The sequence below is a fragment of the Macaca nemestrina genome, chromosome 1 (genome assembly GCF_043159975.1).
Source record: "Macaca nemestrina isolate mMacNem1 chromosome 1, mMacNem.hap1, whole genome shotgun sequence".
Taxonomy (NCBI): Eukaryota; Metazoa; Chordata; class Mammalia; order Primates; family Cercopithecidae; genus Macaca; species Macaca nemestrina.
The window spans coordinates 54,660,434-54,678,675 of record NC_092125.1 but is presented as its reverse complement, the minus strand read 5'-3'; the positions used below and the strand labels follow the sequence as shown (position 1 = coordinate 54,678,675).

At 33.8% G+C, this 18,242-nt stretch overlaps 1 protein-coding gene across 6 annotated transcripts in view; it reads right to left on the bottom strand.

The window, feature by feature from the left end:
• The window catches only part of LOC105484651 (complement factor H), a 194,314-nt gene that overhangs the window by 160,121 nt on the left and 15,951 nt on the right, over positions 1 to 18,242 (bottom strand). For all 6 annotated transcript variants that reach the window (XM_071077488.1, XM_071077503.1, XM_071077519.1 and 3 more), the window contains exons 2-7: positions 13,378 to 13,563; positions 12,563 to 12,668; positions 10,509 to 10,585; positions 8,874 to 9,065; positions 6,751 to 6,921; positions 1,319 to 1,492 (exon numbers count right to left, since the gene is read on the bottom strand). In XM_071077488.1, the coding sequence (XP_070933589.1) occupies positions 1,319 to 1,492; positions 6,751 to 6,921; positions 8,874 to 9,065; positions 10,509 to 10,585; positions 12,563 to 12,668; positions 13,378 to 13,563 (906 nt within the window). The remainder of the gene's footprint in view (positions 1 to 1,318; positions 1,493 to 6,750; positions 6,922 to 8,873; positions 9,066 to 10,508; positions 10,586 to 12,562; positions 12,669 to 13,377; positions 13,564 to 18,242) is intronic.

Sequence of the window (18,242 nt, the reverse complement as noted above, 5' to 3'; positions counted from 1 at the left end):
AGGCCTGAGAATAAAGTCTTGCATCTGATAATTAGATATGGTTATTTAATGAAATTACAAACTGATAAACCATATAACTGATCAACTTCTTTATATTGCCCATGAGAACGCCAAATGGTTCATTGTTGAACATTAATAATTGAAATCCAAATATAGTTGGATCTCAGTTTAGATACATTTGGGCTGAACTACATTGTCATAAGCCAACCATAAAATCATTAAATATTTTCCTTATAATTCTTATGCACATTGAAATCTGTTTCATACTGATAATAGCTTCCTCTCTTAGGGACTGGAATTATGCCAGGAATTAGAGTTGAAGTCATTGATCAATCATTTGTATCGTATTTTTCTTTCATGGAATATATAGTTTAAGTGTGGTACATCTTGTCTATGTACTGCTAGATAGAAAGAAAATAAATTTGATCGTAGAGATAGGAAAAATATTAAAAAGGGGTAAAGGAGCATCCCAGAAATAAAATACTCTGTTGACTTGAGTGGTATTTTGCTACGTGTAATGGTTTTAGGAAATTACCTCCAACACTAGGAAATTACTAAGACTTGGAGTCCTTCAACACTCCTTCCTCCAAATAGTGGTGCCTAATTTCTCTCCCCTTGGATATATGCAGGACTTAGTGTCTCACTTCAAAAAAATAGATATGACTGTAGTTAACGGTGTGTGAGTAGATAATTGATATGGTTTGGCTCTGTGTCCCCACACGTATCTCATGTTGAATTCTAATTCCCAATGTTGAGGAAGGTGATTTGGTCATGGGGGTGGATCTCCCCCTTGCTGTTTTCATGATAGTGAGTGAGGTCTCATGAGACCTGGTTGTTTAAAAGTGTGTAGCAGTTCCCATTACTGTGGCCTGGGCCATGATCCTGGTTGCAACACAAGAAGACAGTCTGGTGCACAACTACTTATATAAGCCATTTTCAGATTCCTGACCGATAGAAACTGTAAGATAATAAAGGTTAGTTGTTTTAAGTAAATATATTTCTGGGGTATTTTGTTACAATGCATTAAATAACTAATATAGTATGTGTTAGATGACATTATTTTAATCTAGTTTTTTAATTCAGATATTGGAAGAATTTATTAACAAGGGAAACATACATTCATAAACACACATACACATTTAATTTTGAGTAGCAAAAAAATTGAGTTTTGGCAACTTCCAAAACTAAGGAATACTTCCAACAACCTTACTTTATATACACAATAAGACAAATATTTGGTTCTATTGAGTCCCCATTTTTATGCATTTAAAAGAAATTTCAGAATTAAGAAATGGGTCAAGATATGAATGGAACTTACAGGAACATCTTGGAGCAGGTATCCAGCCAGTGCTTGTGCATTTTGCTATATTTCCCCGGGTTGCAGGATAAAAACCATTTATACACTGGTACCTGATTTCATCTCCAGTTCTGTGTTTAATCCTTAAAGGTGAGTAGACACCATTTGGAATATAAGGAACATTACATGTTTTTTCTGAAAAGAAAATGGATGTGTGGATAATGTAGAAATATCCATTAAAATTCATCATTTATACAAACATTTAAAAGTAGGTATTATTTATTTGTCCTTAGCATAATACAAAATGGCATTAAAATGAACACATCATAGTATCCTTTCTGGTATGTCACTTATTTTTTCCTTCACTATATTGTCATCTGACATATTTGTATCTCCTGGGCTCTTAATCCCTTCTTCTCCAAAGTCGTTCCATACTTCATGACTTTCCATAACTGGCAATGATCTCATCACATATAACTTCAATTCTTACTTTCATTTTCCTTCTATTCTTTGGTTTCTGTGGTTCTCATAAGGATTGTTTACGAATATTCAGGGTTTCTTTTTTTTGGACAATTGATAGGACTGCGCAACCCTTTCTCTTTGAAGTAACTGTGGCCATGTGATTGCGTAAGAGACTATAATAAAAGTGGAAGTAGTATCTTTCACTTTAGAGAGAAGTTTTAAAAGCCATTGTGTGAATTTTTATTTTCTCTTTCCCAATGACACAGTGAGTAAAGAAGGACATGAAAAAAATGGTGTTTCTGTCACCTGATTCTTACAATTAATACAATGAGTAAAGTCTCTTCTGATCTACATTGAAAGTGAACATGAATGAAAATAAACTTTAGTCTTAATATCTTAAACATTGAGATATTGCATTACATTTTTCTTACTATAATAGGATAAAAGAGCAGAGGGTTTGGAAAACCTTTTCTGTAAAGGGCCAGATAAAAGGTCTCTGCTGCAACAACTCAACTCTGCCATTACAGTACAAAAGTAGTGATAGACAATACATAAACAAATGAACACAGCAGTGTTTCAATAAAACTTTGTTTACACAAAGGGGGCAAGTTGTATTTTACCTGCAGCCTATAGTTTGCCATCCTTTGGCCCAGTGTGTCCTAATCTATAAAGCACCTTCTCATTCCTTTCCATTAACTCTGCTATATCTCAATATTGGATCCTTTTGCCATATTCCTTTTAAAATAAAATACTATGCATTTTAAGTATTGTAGAAAAGCTATATGACCACTTATATTGGAGTCTTATTTTGGACTAAAAAGCTGTGGTGGACATTCAGCATTGCTTGAAATCAATTTATATACCCCCAATTTATTTACTATTTGATTTCCCACAGTAAATGATCCATAGTCTCCTCACTTTTCTCAAGTCACCTGAAACAATTGCCTCTTCATCAACAGATAATAAGTCTCCATTCACACAAAACAATTGAGACCACCAGTAGTGAGTTCCCTATACTTCTTTCCAGCATTCCTCTACAATATCTGTATCTATACTGATTTAAGTATTTTGTTTAGTCTTCAATGGTAAGGTGTTGCTTTCAAATTCAGGTTAGCTTTAATTCTTTCATTTCCCCCTGTATTTTAAACCATTGTTTATTCCTTCCTTCTTTCTTACCTTATCAACCATGCTCTTAAATTGATATGGAAGCTTTTGCAGTTTAAATCCCTTCTCTCAACACTTTGTTCAAATTTAGCTAATGTACTACATTTCCCCACCCCTTCAAAACCAAAATCCTTAAAATACCATTTTATAATTGCTGTCTCCACTTTCCAGTCTCACATTTATTCTTCAACTCACTACTGCCTAGTTTCTGACACCTCTCTTTTGTTGTCATTGCTCTGATAAAAGCTACCAATGAGCTCCAATGTCCAAATTCAGAAATGCTTTGCATTTCACATATTCTAGTCACTGGTACATACTATGGGCTTCCTAATTATGTATTGAACTGAACAGACAAAACTCTGTAATATTTGACTCTGTTGATTATGGACTTTTTGGTGTTCTCCATTACCTCATATATTTATATTCTCCTGCTTCTCCTTGTCTTTGTCTAAGTGATGCTTTTCTTTTATATTTTATTATTTTCCTTTACTTTATATTTTTTGCTTCTCATCTTCTACTTTACTTAATTTTTAGGCCCTGCCTACTTGTCACATCTCATCTCCTGCCATTTTCCTACTTCTTCTCTATACTACCACTGTTCCTTTCTTATAACTTGTATATTTAGTTAAACATAAAATTTTATAAAGTTTTAATTATTCATTACATATTTCCTCTTCTCAATACCATACTTCCACTGTGTCCATTCAGCTCCTAAGTTTATACTTCATTCTGACAGAATAAACTTTAATATATCTCTATAGCTAACAGGATAATATATCTAGATTAGCAATAATAATATGAGAAATAATATGTATGTGACTTAGTATACAAGTTTTAAAGTTTTACTATTTTAAAATTTTACTATTTTATGTAAAATGTCTTCAGTGTTTGATGTTGACACTAACTTCAAATGAGTCTTAAATGTATTCCTTTTTTCTTTTTTTCTGTCACTTCATTCTTCTCTATCATATTTTCATATACTCATTAAAGTTCAGTTTATGTATCTTCAATTATTTTTCCTTATGATATAGCTCAATTTAATACCAATTTTTGAAGTCAAAAGCTATGAGATACAAAAAAACAAGAGTTTAACTAAGAAATCAATAAAATAATACGGAACAATTTTTTTAAGAATAGAAGGACTTCTGGTGATTATGCTCGAGCAGTAGACATAAATCCTGTGATAAACCTTAATTTCGTATACTCACAATCATTTTTAAAATAAATCATGTTATTAAAACATTGTTCAAACCTGTACCTTTATCCAAAATAATATTTGAGATTATCCATATTTTCCTACTATTGGAAACAAGCATTAGTCATTTGAAGTTAGAATACTAATTCAAGGTTAGCACTCTGTGTTTTGAACCAATAGAAAATCCAATCTGTACAGGGAAGAAATAGATTTGGATCAAAGATAGCTTTAATTTAACAGTTCTTGGTACCTTTGATTGTTTCTGTTACAGATTGTTCCTATTGGACACAGAGACCAAAGTTTTGACAATTCAATCAGTCCTCTGACATGTATGTGCCATAGACCAGATTGAAGAAAATTTAAGTATTTAAAATTTAAGTAGATTATTTTACTTTAATGTTATCTTATTATTTAGTTCCAAACTTCTTATAGATTTAGAAGCAACAAAGAGAGTTTGAAGTTACCTGATTTCAGAGAAAATGATGTGCATAGATTTTGAATTCATCTTATATCAGAAAGTAGATCTTTGCTTTGTACCAAGAAAATAGTCATGTTTATGCTATATTGGCATACAAAGAGTGGAATTCTTTTATTAAGAAAGACTTCTCTATATCTAATCAGTGTAAAATATATTTCAATAAAATAAAACATGGTGAGAGAGTGTATGCTTAACTAACTTTGGATGAATTTTCCTTTATTTATATTGATTATTAGTGAACTGTCTTCTGAAAAGGAGTACTCAATCCCAGTGCCTTCTCTTGGTATCTCTTTTCCTAAAGAAAGCAGGACCCTCAAGCATAGCCTTGAATATTCAGGTTTTACTTGTATTTGTGACTGAGAAATGGAAAAAAATATATAAAAGAAAAATGCTTTATAAATATAGAGTCTTGGTTTGTGTGTGTGTGTGTATGTGTGTGTGTGTGTGAATCAATCAGTGTTCAAGAGAAGCAAGAATAGAAATGCAGTAACACATTTGGGAAAAACAGATGAATTTCTCATTGTGAAAACAAATATGTGCTAAGGAAGACTTTTAAGTAGGTAGCAAAGTGAACAAGTAAAAGAGGTGAAATAATCAGATGACTACAAGGGGGTAGTCATGCTACAGAGTTACATGTTCAAATAAAACTAAATTCCTAGAGTCTTATTTTGAATTCATTGAAAGCTGAAATGGTGGTTTATTGTAATGTTTATCTTCAATACACAGCAAGGCTCTGATGTTAAATAAGTGGTTTATAAGTTACATTTTGATTATTGGATGGATAAATTCGATAAATTCACTGTAGATTTGAGAGGGGTTCTGGAAGTAATATACTTCAGGTAGAAGTTAATGTCAAAGGACTTGTGTATGCACTTCCTTTGCTTAGGAACTATGAATGCCATGAAGACAAATAGTTGGACCCCACACACCATTAGCCAAACATGGATTTGATGTGGGTTATTACTGTCTCGTGTTCATTTTTTTTTTCTAAAATATGTTCTTAACAGTGCCTAAAAGTAGAGATCACGCAATTGTGAAGAAAAATATGTTTTCCAAGGAGACACTTGTGAGCTCAAACCAAAATTTTTTTAGTGTATAAAATTAACCCAAAATTAACTATTCTTTTTATAAAAGAGGATTACTAAAGCACAGTTTAAACATGTATTTATGAATCACAGGATTTAAAGTTCAGAGGGCTCTTAAGAGTTCAACTCTTCTTTCTCTCACAGTATGGCAGTATCACCTGTTTAGATTTCCAGACCATATGTGGTAACACTGTTCCTCGTTTCACTCATTGTAGGAGTCCTCATCAAAAGCAAACTCACTCATTTTATAAATGTTTGAAAATACCTCAAAAGAGTTATCACCACACTATAGCTATAGCTTCTTACTGTACTTCTTATGGCATAATTTCTTAAAGTCCGCCACTGTCTGTATTCTCTCTTCTTGGCCATGATAGTTTGAAACTTTCCCTTTTAAAATGAAGTGGGTTAAGTAGAACACTCTATTCCAGATATACTTTTTGGTGGGCAAAGAGCACAGTTGAAATGAACTCTTTGGCTCTGTATAACATCCCTCCATAACGAAACTTAAGAGAGTTTAGGGTGTTTTTTTTTTTTTTTTTTTTTTTTGGTTTTTCCATTTTCCAGCACCATTATCACTGTTGAGTCATACTGAGCCTGTTGTTAACCAAAATATTCATTTCCTTCCACTTAATTCCATTGTCAGTTGAGAGTTTCCTCACCTGTTAGTAATATAAGTTACTTTTAAAGTATTTTAAAATATTAATATAATTTAAATAAATTCTGGGCATTAGTAGAGCAATCTACTTGTTTGAGAGTTGTATGTTACTGAGCATTAGGAAGTCTATTATTGTCCTGGCTCTGCTCCAGACATGGTTTTTGATGATAAATCAATGACTTAATAAGCTACTGAACTTTTCCGGCCCTGTTTATGTCTGTTTTCAGAGTGTGTGTATCGTATGAAGTGTTCTCAAAATGAACCTTGAACACAGAAAATTCTATGTATTTTAAATAATAGTTTATTTACATAAATTAGCACTTTATTTTTGATTAAAATAAGTGGCTTTATTAAAAGAATTAATTAAAATATGTGATAAATTTGTATAGATCCAGAAAATAAATGTAACATTACCTTCACATGAAGGCAACGGATGCCATCCAGATTCAGTGCATATAGAATCTCCTCTTTCACTGTATTCATAGCCCATGTTACATTTATATTGAAATCGTTCATTCTCCTTGTAAATAATCTTCTGAGATATAGGAGATCCATGTATAACATCCGGGGATTTGCATGAAATTTCTAAATAGAAGGGATTAAATTCCAAAATGTTTATTGCAAATTAAAGGACTGTGACCAGGACATAATTATATGAAAACAGAAATGTTTCCATCAGGTAAATCAGTCAACCAAACAAAAGTTCTGTTTTGACTTGACCACTTAATAAATGATTTATCTGAAGAAAGTTAAAATTCTGATTAAAATTATCCTCCTAATTTTATTTAGTTTCAGGACAAATTAGCCTTCTTGAAATAAATAGTGACCAGTAACATTCATCAAGTGTATATATAAAATTGACCATAAATACAGTTTTATTGTGATGTTTTCACTGAATGACCTGCAAAAAATTACACATCTTCAAATTATTGGTAAGACAGCAATTATCAACAGGACTCTTTGTCAAAGACATTGATTTAACTCATTGTCATTATACCTCTGAAAAGCAACTGACCTGTTTTTGTGCCATCACTATTTAGCCAAGATTTCCTCAGAAAAAAAAAAAAAAAAAAAAAAGGGCCATCTTCTTTTATACCCACTTGTCTCAGACATTTTTACCTTGGATTATGCCAATCATAAGTAGTTTCCCAAACTCTGTTCTCCCACTTTCTAATCCATTTTCCTTGTGTGTAGCTTAATGACCTCTCAAGTAGACACATCATAACTCCATTTGAAATCCTTCATTGATTCCCAATTCAGTCTGAATAAAAGGCGTGTTCTTCAGCATGGTGCATGCAGCACTCTGTATTGGCCCACCTTCTATTTATCACTGACTCATTCCCTACTTGCATTCTACACTAATGTGCCTAGGAACAATGGACAAGAATCAGTGGTGCTTCATGCTCCTTAAAACCTTACTGCCCTTCCACTTCCCTTTCCCTGAACTCTGGTATGCTTTTGCTCTCATTTTCATGTACCAAATCTCATTTTTTTCTTTAAGACTTAATCGTAGGTATCAGCCATTCCAGGAAGGTTTCACTAACCACAAGAATCTAGTTGTAAGGATGTAAATTCCGTCCATGTACTTCTAAAGTACATGATATTTGCTATGCTGAATAAAAATATTAGTTTTTAACATAAAGAACTATTGTTGTTAGAAAGAGTTCTTAAGAAGAGAAATTCTTTTCTCTGTATCTAACTATAAGATAGAAAAGACTTTAAAAGTAAAAATAATTTAGAGATTTTAGATAATATTAAAATATAAATATAACAGAAACTTCGGCCAAACATTTATTGGTAAAATGAACTTGCACTATGGTACTACTAAACAAATCAACCACGATTTTTACCACAGCAGTCAAAATCATTGATTGGTCGTGATGCACAAGTTGGCAGTATTATGACTAAAAATATTCTGGCTTACAGTTTACTATAAAACTTCTTTTAAGAGGCAATGATTTATTTAGTGGATTCTGTTCATTTCAGCAACACTTATAGTAAACTTGCAGTACAAATATAAAACAGGTCTGCTTCCCAGAAGTGTTATTCAAAAATGAATGTCATTTTAATGTATCTCTGGAAATACATAATGAATCTATGGCTTTCAAAATTAAAAACAAATGTCTATTCCAGAGGTCTTACAACTTGCAGCAAAAATGCTCAGCATTCTCTTTCAGCCTAAGAGGCAACTACAATGGAGTTATGGTTAAAGCATGGACTCTGGTGTCAGATAACCTACATTTAAATCCTAACTTGACTCTTTATGCCATGATAATCCAGGGAATGTATTTAACTTCTTTGCACCAGTCTCCTCAATTATAAAATAAAAGTGATGAGTAAATAAATCATGGAATTTTTTTGAAAGGTAAAATGAAATGATGCATGCAAAGAACTTAGCTCAATTACAGGTAGATAGTAAGTGCTCAATAAACATTAGCTATTGTTAATATTGCTGATACTCCTTAGAATGAATGATGTTTTAAATGTATATTTACATTTGAAAAGCTAAAAATACTAAAAGAGTAAGTGTATCTTACCCACACACTTTGGTTTCTCTTTACTCCAAACACCATCTTCTGAACAATGCATTTCGTTATCTCCTTCAATCTTGTAGCCTGAGTCACATGCAAACCGTACTACTTGTCCAAAATGGTATTCCCGATCTGCTTCCATTGCACCACTGATAATTCTTCCATTCTCTGGTGGTTTCACTGGTAAACACTTCACAACTGAAGAAAATACATACAATGTTTTCTAACAGAATTTCAAAAGTTTATTGTGAAAAATATGTGTATGCATAAAATCATCCTCAGGATAAGATTGGAGGAATGTACTTAAATTATTTTTAGAAGCATTTGATATACCTGTTTGCTAGAGATACATGTTTCTAAGAAACAAGCAAATGGAATGTTTATTCCTGATTCTTTTCTATGGGAGTGGACAATGAAAATTACTACTTTCAATGCTAGCTTGCATTTTTGTAGTAACAAACAAATATTTTTAAATAATTAAGAAATATAAAGCTTGAGATAATTAAATACAACATTTTAATTTATGCCCCAGCATAATATAGCACCGCATGCCTAAAAGATATAAAAGCAAACGTTATGACATTAACTTCAATAGAGAAATCATCCTTAATTTTCCATCCTCTTCGACTTCAGTGTTCAAAATAATTTGAGTACTTCTTTTGATTCTACTTAATATTTTCCAATTTCTCTAAGATTGTGGTCAAACTTTATCGTACTATCGAATGACTCAGGATGCCTGTTAAAATAAAAGTTTTAGGGATATCTTCCTGTATGCTCACGCCAAAGATACTGATTCAGTAGGGCATTTTTTAGTAACCAAAGATTTTAATTTTTAACAAGCATCCCAGGTGATTTCAATGTAGATGTTCTCTAGAACATTAATGTTCTTCCTCTCATTTTCATAGATGAAAAATATCTTCCATTCTTTTCTGTAGTTGACAGAATTTTTGAATGATTGTCACACTTCTTCTGTATCTCTCTCCACTTACTACTTACTGTGGAATTAGGAAATACTACCCTGATTGATTTCTTTTATTTCCATAATGACTAGGGATTTGAATTATTAGCTCACAGCATGAAAACAGAATCTACGTTTTCTCATTTTCACTGTTTGCTTTACAGAACAGTAAGAAATAACAGAGCTCGCCCTTAGTTTATTCCTCTTTTCGGTAAAGGTAAGTTCACAGGCAACCTCCCTTGGTGGGAGGTCTCAGTCATGTTCTCCACTTCAGCTGTTACCATAGATCCCTGCATTTGGGTGGTTATTGGGTGAGTGCCTCTTCATTAATAAAGGTAAAATTCTGGTCTTCATTAGCATAGCTAATGAAGCATAGCTAATGATGCTTATATGCATTTCTAGCCATTAAAATCCAAAAGGAAATAAAAATGAGTTTTAGATTCTCTAATGTCTAATACTTCAATTATTAGATTAGATCAGGTTGCATTCATATTTGGCTTTTGAAACACCAAGAATATAGTCATAAAATGACTAGATTCCCACTCTACATTATATGAGAAACAAAAATAAATAAATAAAAATATTTAATTAGAGACTTTAAGATATTTCAATGTAAGACATTTTAAAAAATCTTAGATTATTTAAGGTATTTTGATATACTTGTAAATACATTTTATGTCTACCTTCACATATAGGAATATCATTGGTCCATCCATCTGTGTCACATTCACGGTAATTAATCTCACCTAGCAATTGATACCTGAAAACCCAAAAATAACAGTGTTGAGATAATGTGTGTTTATATGCAGTTTTAAATTCAATGCCATTCTGAGTGTTAAGAAACTCCATAATAAGGAAAATGAACAGCATATACATTTTCTTGTTTCTTGTCTTCCCTTCCTCCTTCTCTTCCTCCTTCACTTTCTTAGATTTCTTAAGTTTCTCTCTTTCTTAATCTCTATCTCCCTTTATCTTTCTCTCCTTGGTGCATGGACTGAAAATAATCATAACCTTTGGTTCATGACAAACTCATTATTGTTTCATACAAAGTGTTCTTATTTTTCATTGAATTATCTAATTAGTTAAATTCAATAATATAGTAAGCTCCATGAACTATCACCAAAACAAAAGCTAAAAATATCATAGTAACCAACAGCTAACATTATGTTTCCCTCTCCTCCAGTCTTAGACCATATTTCTGTCCTCCACGATTCTGATATTTTCTAAACACCTTAGGCTTTCTACATAATTTAAGATAGTGCCAGCAAAAAGTTGTTAGTGTGTGATTTAATTTCAGCACTTGCCTCCATCTCCCCATCTCTATCCTAGACCTTTTTTCCAGAGAATACCCAGTGAATCAAATCTGCTTATCCAATCCATCTAATGTTGAACTTAAGTAATTTTAATAACCCATGAAGCCTGCCCTTTGAATCTAAAAATGCTCTATTTGAATATGAGCTCCCTGGGGCATGTACAAAATGTGCAATCATTGCTAGAGGCTTCAGATCTATACATTTTTATCTCCTTAGCCAAATCAAGTGCTGAACTTAAAGAGAGGACACAAGTCTGTGATAAAACAAATATTTCAGAGGTGACGAAGGTAGCAAATTAAAAAATTCAGCCCCAGGAAATTACAACCTATTTGGTTATGTGTGATACGATAAGCAGTAATGACTGAAGGGCTAAAAATGTATTTGAAAATCCTCCCTGAGGTAGTGACTAAGGAGAGAATAAATTCATAAGAAATAATACTTATTTGGTATCTACAATATCTCAAGGTCTCTTCTAAGGGATGCAGATGTGTGTCTTATTTATTTTTCCTACCAATCCATGAAGCACATGAAATGTGTCTGTTTTGTAGGAAAGGAAATGGTAGTGAAGAGACATTTTTTTAAATACCCATAAATGTTAAGTGGAAGAGTTTTGAAAGGCAGGCTTACTCCAGTGATTGAGTTTTAAGCTATTATATTTTATTGCTTCGAATTAAGAAAAAAAAATGAGGAAAGAATGATGTTATTCCATTTGTAATATTTGGTTACATTTATATTTATGAAGTATAAGATCATAGTGATCTAATCCTAGTTTTCCCATATATATTTTTTTCTTCAAAATAATTTTTGATCTAGCAGAGAATAGGGGGGATAAAAGGACACTGAGACACTGAGGATACACAGTGATGATTTTGGCAATGAAAACCCAGCAGTTGGTTAGAAGGAGCAGAGTCAATGATTCTGAAAGAGTAGTATTTTTAGTCGATGTGGTAAGAATAATTTGCAGACCTGGGACATTAAGTTACATTAGTTGTAAGTAAAACTTATAAGCAGGTAAAAGTCTTGCTTTCCTTAAATTTTATAAAATCTGTCAAAACAGTTATCATACAATATAAATTGGTTTCAATTCCTATTGTTCCTGACACATTGAACTCCCATGACACTCTGCACAAAATAGAATGTCATGAAGACTTGTTGGGTGAATACTTATATATGTGCATACTGTTTTCCCACTCTCCTATAATTATACTCTACCAGAGAAGTTATACTTCATTTAAATTTTTCAATGTTAAGGAGAAAATATGTTATCCAGATTTAATTATTTTCATCATAGTTAAATTTTCAGGTACTTGCATGTTACATTTTAAAATGTCCATAGAAAAATATAATAACCTTAAAATATATAAACTAGTACAGTTCCTATTTACTATCTTAATTATAAACCTCTTTTTGTATGGACTACATACCCCTCATTACATGTATACACAGCTTTTACACCATATTCAAACACATTTCCTCCTATGAGGCTAAAATAACCAAAGGGAGTATCTCCAGGATGTCCACAGGGCCTTTCTAAAACGAAAACAAAAAAAGTTATAAATTAGTATGTAATAACAAGGAATATATTCTATGTAGGAGTGGGGGTACAAGTATATTTGATATTATATAAGAAGACAGATTGAATACAAGGAAAATTAAATATAGTAGAGCTATTATTTCATAATTGGACTTAAACTATATGCTTGCTTTTTTAATTTTGGAGGAAGACCACCCCTTTTTGAAAATGATGATGTATTGGCTGGGCACAGTGGCTCACACCTGTAATCCCAGCACCTTGGGAGGTCAAGGTGAGTGGATCACGAAGCCAGGAGTTCGAGATCAGCCTGTCCAGCATAGTGAAACCCCATCTCTACTAAAAACACAAAAATTAGCCAGGTGTGGTGGCACATGCCAATAGTCATAGCTACTCGGGATGTTGAGGCAGGAGAATTGCTTGAACCAGGGAGGCAGAGGTTGCAGTGAGCCGAGATAGGGCCACTGCACTCCAGCCTGGCAATAGAGGGAGACTCCATCTCAAAATTGCACCACTGCACTCCAGCCTAAGTGACAGAGCCAGACTCCATCTCAAAAAAAAAAAAAAAAAAAAAAGATGTATGATGTATTATTTTGTATTTGAGCAGCAACAGTGATATAATTCAGCCATAATTGCTATAATATTAAATCTTAAGTATTTTTACAACCAAAAGTTTTCATAAATTTCACAAATGTATGAAGTACTTACTCTGACATTTCCTTAATGGATTAAGAGCAACCCATTCTCCCTTCCTGCATACCATTACTATATTTCCAAGAGATCTATATCCAGGGCGACATTTATAGGTAGCCTGAGTGCCTTCTGGATATGTATGGTCAGGCCAGGAACCTGTCAGAATTTCTGTATTTTTTCTTGGAGGAAGTTCCTTGCAATCTAAAAAAAAATAAAAACAAAATAAGTGCATAAAGTCTCTATTTAAATGTACAGTATGTTTGGGTAATTGTTGCTTTTAAAAATGTCTAGACAGTTACAGACCTACCTAAATTTTCCTCTCTCTTTCCTACTCCCATATCTATGGAGTAAACATACATTTCATGCATGTACTGTAAGTATACCTTTCACCTTATAAAACTTGTATCTACATAATTTTATAAGAATGTTTACTGTGGAAGAATACCTTAAAAACTTTGCAAAGCAATAGATATATTTTGTTATACTACGCTTAATTGCTGGAGAGCATTCTACTATTCTTCCATTAATTTGGGAAATATTTATTGAGCACTATCGTAAGTTGTAAAGCAAAAACAATGAAGAAACAAGTTATCTGTTCTCAAAGCATTTCCATTCTAGTAGGGAAGCCAGTTATTTAATAAATAGTCAAAGAGATGTAAAATATGAATTACAGGTAGAAAAATTCTATTTACAAAAATGAAGCATGATAAGTTAATACAAAATTATATGAGCTCTCCAAATAAGATAGAATAGGATGGAAAAGAACAACGTTTCTACTCCAGATTGGAACAACAACAAATTGTGTGTGCATGTGTACACTCAAAGTTGTGGGAGCAAAGAGGATTAAATGAACAAAATCCAAGTAGGAAGGACCTGTTTCAAGTAAATATAGGGTCTCTGGCCATTTTTTACCTGGTTATGTTTGTCAACTCTGGATATGGATTGAAGATCCTTCCTCTGAATGGAAGAATGGTAACGAGGTAAGAAAGAACCAAACATAAGGAGGTTATATCTAGCATGAAAAATTCTGAAACTTTGCCAAATCAGGTTGCTTTGCTACAGTCTAGGTAGCTTCTGACAAGAAGACTGACTTTCCCATTGTCTCATAGAAAAAAAGTCTCAATAAGAAAAGGGATCTGACTCAAATACACAGCTAGCATTCTCATCAAAATATGCCATATTTGAAAGTCACTCTGGGTGATATTTAAGAGCAGTTGTCAAAACAGCAGAAAAGCTGTATACATATATGTATTTATGTATATACATACGTATATACACATGTATTATTTATATACAATAAAAGTTCTTTATATATATGTTTGCTTTTCTGCTGTTTCATATATATATGAGCATTTAAGATTATATATATAAGAGCAGATGTCAAAACAGCAGAAAAGCAAACATATATAAACAACTATTATATATATATCATATGCTCACATACATAATATATATGTGTTGGCTTCTTCTATCTCAAAATCTAATATATATACACACACATATAGTATAATATATACATATATATATATATATATATGTATGTATGTATATACTCTGTGTGTGTGTGTGTGTTCGTCTTTTGGGATAGAAGAAACCAACCAGACTCTAGATTTTAAAAACCCAAGAAGGTTTAATCTTTGAGACTTTAGAAACCAGAAGTGGAACTGACTCAAACTAAAAGTGTTACCCAGGTCCCTCTGAGTTAAATTTTTGAGTGGCTCAAGAAAGAGCAAACAATCTTGTTGGTGAGAGTAAGTTACATAAACTTTGCTCATTACATATTTTTGTTTAAAAATACGATCTTGAATAAAAATTAAAAGATACATAAAGAAGCAAAACAGCTGTGAACGAAAAAGAGAAAATAAATATTCAGTAGAACTAGACACTCAGATTCAGATGTTAGAATTAGTGTTAAGGTCTTTATAACAGCTATTTTAGGGACATTAAAGGAACTATAGAAAGTAGATGTAAATTTTAAGAAGATATTCAAAATAAAATTGACTCATAATAAATCAGTGTTATCTTAAAATTGCATAAAAAATCAGAAATAACAACTTGTCAGATGGTGTTAAGAATCAAATGGACATAGCACAATACAAACTTGTTAAACTTGGAGGAAGTTTAATGTAAAAATATCCAAACTGAAGTATGGAAAGACAAAAGTGTATAAACAACAACAAACAAAACAGAGTACAAAAAAAATGTGGTGTAAAGTTATAAAACATGTGTAATTGGAATTCTAACAACACAGAAGAGAATGAACATAGGCAATATTTGAAGAAACAATAGCTCAAAGGTTTCCAAAACTGATGAAAGAAATCAACTCACAAAATCAAAATTTCAACAAACCCCCAAAATGCTATATACCAAGAAAACCTATACTGATACTCTGCTGAAAACCAAAGATAAAGGCAAAATCTTAAAAGCAGATTGTATTAGTCCATCTTTGCACTGTTATAAAGAAATACCCAAGACTGGGTAATTTATAAATAAAAGAGATATAATTGACTCACAGTTTCACATGGCTGGGGAGGCCTCAGGAAACTTACAATCATGGTGGAAGGGGAAGCAAGGACCAGACCTCTTCACATGGGATGGTGGGAGAGAGAAGTGCAAACAGGGGAAATGCCAGATGTTTATAAAACCATCAAACCTCATGAGAACTCACTCACTATCATGAGAACAGCATGGGAGAAACAGTCCCATGATCCAATCACCTCTCACTGGGTCCGTTCCTCAACACATGGGGATTATCGGGATTACAATTTAAGATGAGATTTGGGTGGGGACACAGAGCCTAACCGTATAATTCTGCCCCTTGCCTTTTCCAAATCTCATGCCCTCACATTTCAAAACACAATCATGCCTTCCCAACAGTCCCCCAAACTCTTAACTCCCTACAGCATTAACCCAAAAGTCCATGTCCAAAGTCTCATCTGAGACAAGGCAAGTTCCTTCCACATATGAGCTTGTAAAATCAAAAGCAAATTAGTCATTTTCAAGATACAATGGGAGTACAGGCATTGGGTAAATGCTCCCATCCCAGATGGGATGAACTGGCTAAAACAAAGGGGCCAAAATCTCCATGAAAGTTGGAAATCCAATAGGGAAGTCATTAAACCTTAAAGTTCCAAAACAGTCTCCTTTGATTCCATGTCTCACATTCAGGTCACACTGATGCAAGAGGTGAGCTCCCACAGCCTTGGGCAGACCTTCCCCGATGGTTTTGCAGGGTATGGCCCCCTTTCTGGCTGCTTTCACTGCTGGCATTGAGTCTATGTGGCTTTTCTAGGCACATGGTGCAACCTGTCAGTGGATCTACCATTCTAGGGTCTGGAGGATCGGTGGCCCTCTTCTCACAGCTCTATTAGGTAGTGCCCCAGTGGGACCTCTGTGTGGGGGCTCCAATCCTACATTCTCCCTGCTCATTGCGCTAGCAGAGGTTCTCCATAAGGCCTCCTCCCTTTCAACACACCTCTGCCTGGACATCTAAGCATTTCCACACATTCTCTGAATCTAGGTGGAAGTTTTGCATTCTGTGTACCCACAGGACCAACACCATGTGGAAGCTGCCAAGGCTTAGGACTTTCATCCTCTGAAGCAATGGCCCAAGCTGTATGTTGTCCCATTTTAGACATGGCTGCAACTGGAGCAGCTAGGATACAAGTCACCAAGTCCTGAGACTGCACACAGCAGTGGGGCCCAGGCCTGCAAAACCATTTTTCTTTCCTAGGCATCTGGGCCTGTGATGGGAGAAGCTGCCTTAAAGATCACTAACATTCCCTGGAGACATTTTTCCTTTGTCATGGTGATTAACATTTGACTCCTCATTCCTTACACAGATTTTTCCAGTGAGCTTGCATTTCTCCCAAGAAAATTGAGGTTTTATTTCTATTGCATCATCAGGCTGCATATTTTCCAAACTTTTATGCTCTGCTTCCCTTTTAAACATAAGTTCCAATTTCAGATCAACTTTCTCAATGTTCAAAGTTCCACAGATCTCTAGGGAAGGGGCAAAATGTTGCCAATCTCTTTGCTAAATGATCTTTGCTCCAGCTCCTAATAAGTTCCTTGTCCCCATCTGAGACCACCTCAGCCTGGACTTCATATTCCAGATCACTATCAGCATTTTGGTCTAAAGCATTCAACAAGTCTCTAGGAAGTTCCAAGCTTTCCCACATCTTCCTATCTTCTTTTGAGACCTCCAAACTGTTCCAACCTCTGGCCATTACCCAGTTCCAAAGTCACTTCCACATTTTGAGGTATCTTTATAATAGTGCCCTACTACTTCAGTACCAATTGACTGTATTAGTCCATTTTACACTGCTATAAAGAATTACCTGAGACTGAGTAGTTCATTAGAAAAAGAAGTTTAATTGACTCACACTTTCACATGGTTGGGGAGGCTTCAGGAAACTTATAATCATGGTGGAAGGTGAAGAAGAAGAGAGGACTTTCTTCACATGGTAGCAGGAGAGAGAAGTGCAAGTTGGGGAAATGCCAGATGCTTGAACCATTAAATATCATAAGAACTCACTCACTATCATGAGAACAGCATGGGGCAAACAATCCCCATGATCCAGTCACCTCCCACTGAGTTCTTCCCTTGACATGTGGTGATTATGGAGATTATAATTTAAGATGAGATTTGGGTGGGGACACAGAGCCAAACCATATCACAGACAGAGGAAACATTTTTTTTTTTCAGGAGAATAGTAAAAATAACAGCCAAGTCTGTGGAAGTAAATACTGAAGTCTGAATATATATGTCTTCGCATCACTAAAGTGTTGAAAATTAAAAGTCAGCAGAGAACTCTATAAATGGTGAAAATATACTTCAAAAATGAAAGAGCATGCAAACACATTCTTAAGCAAACAAA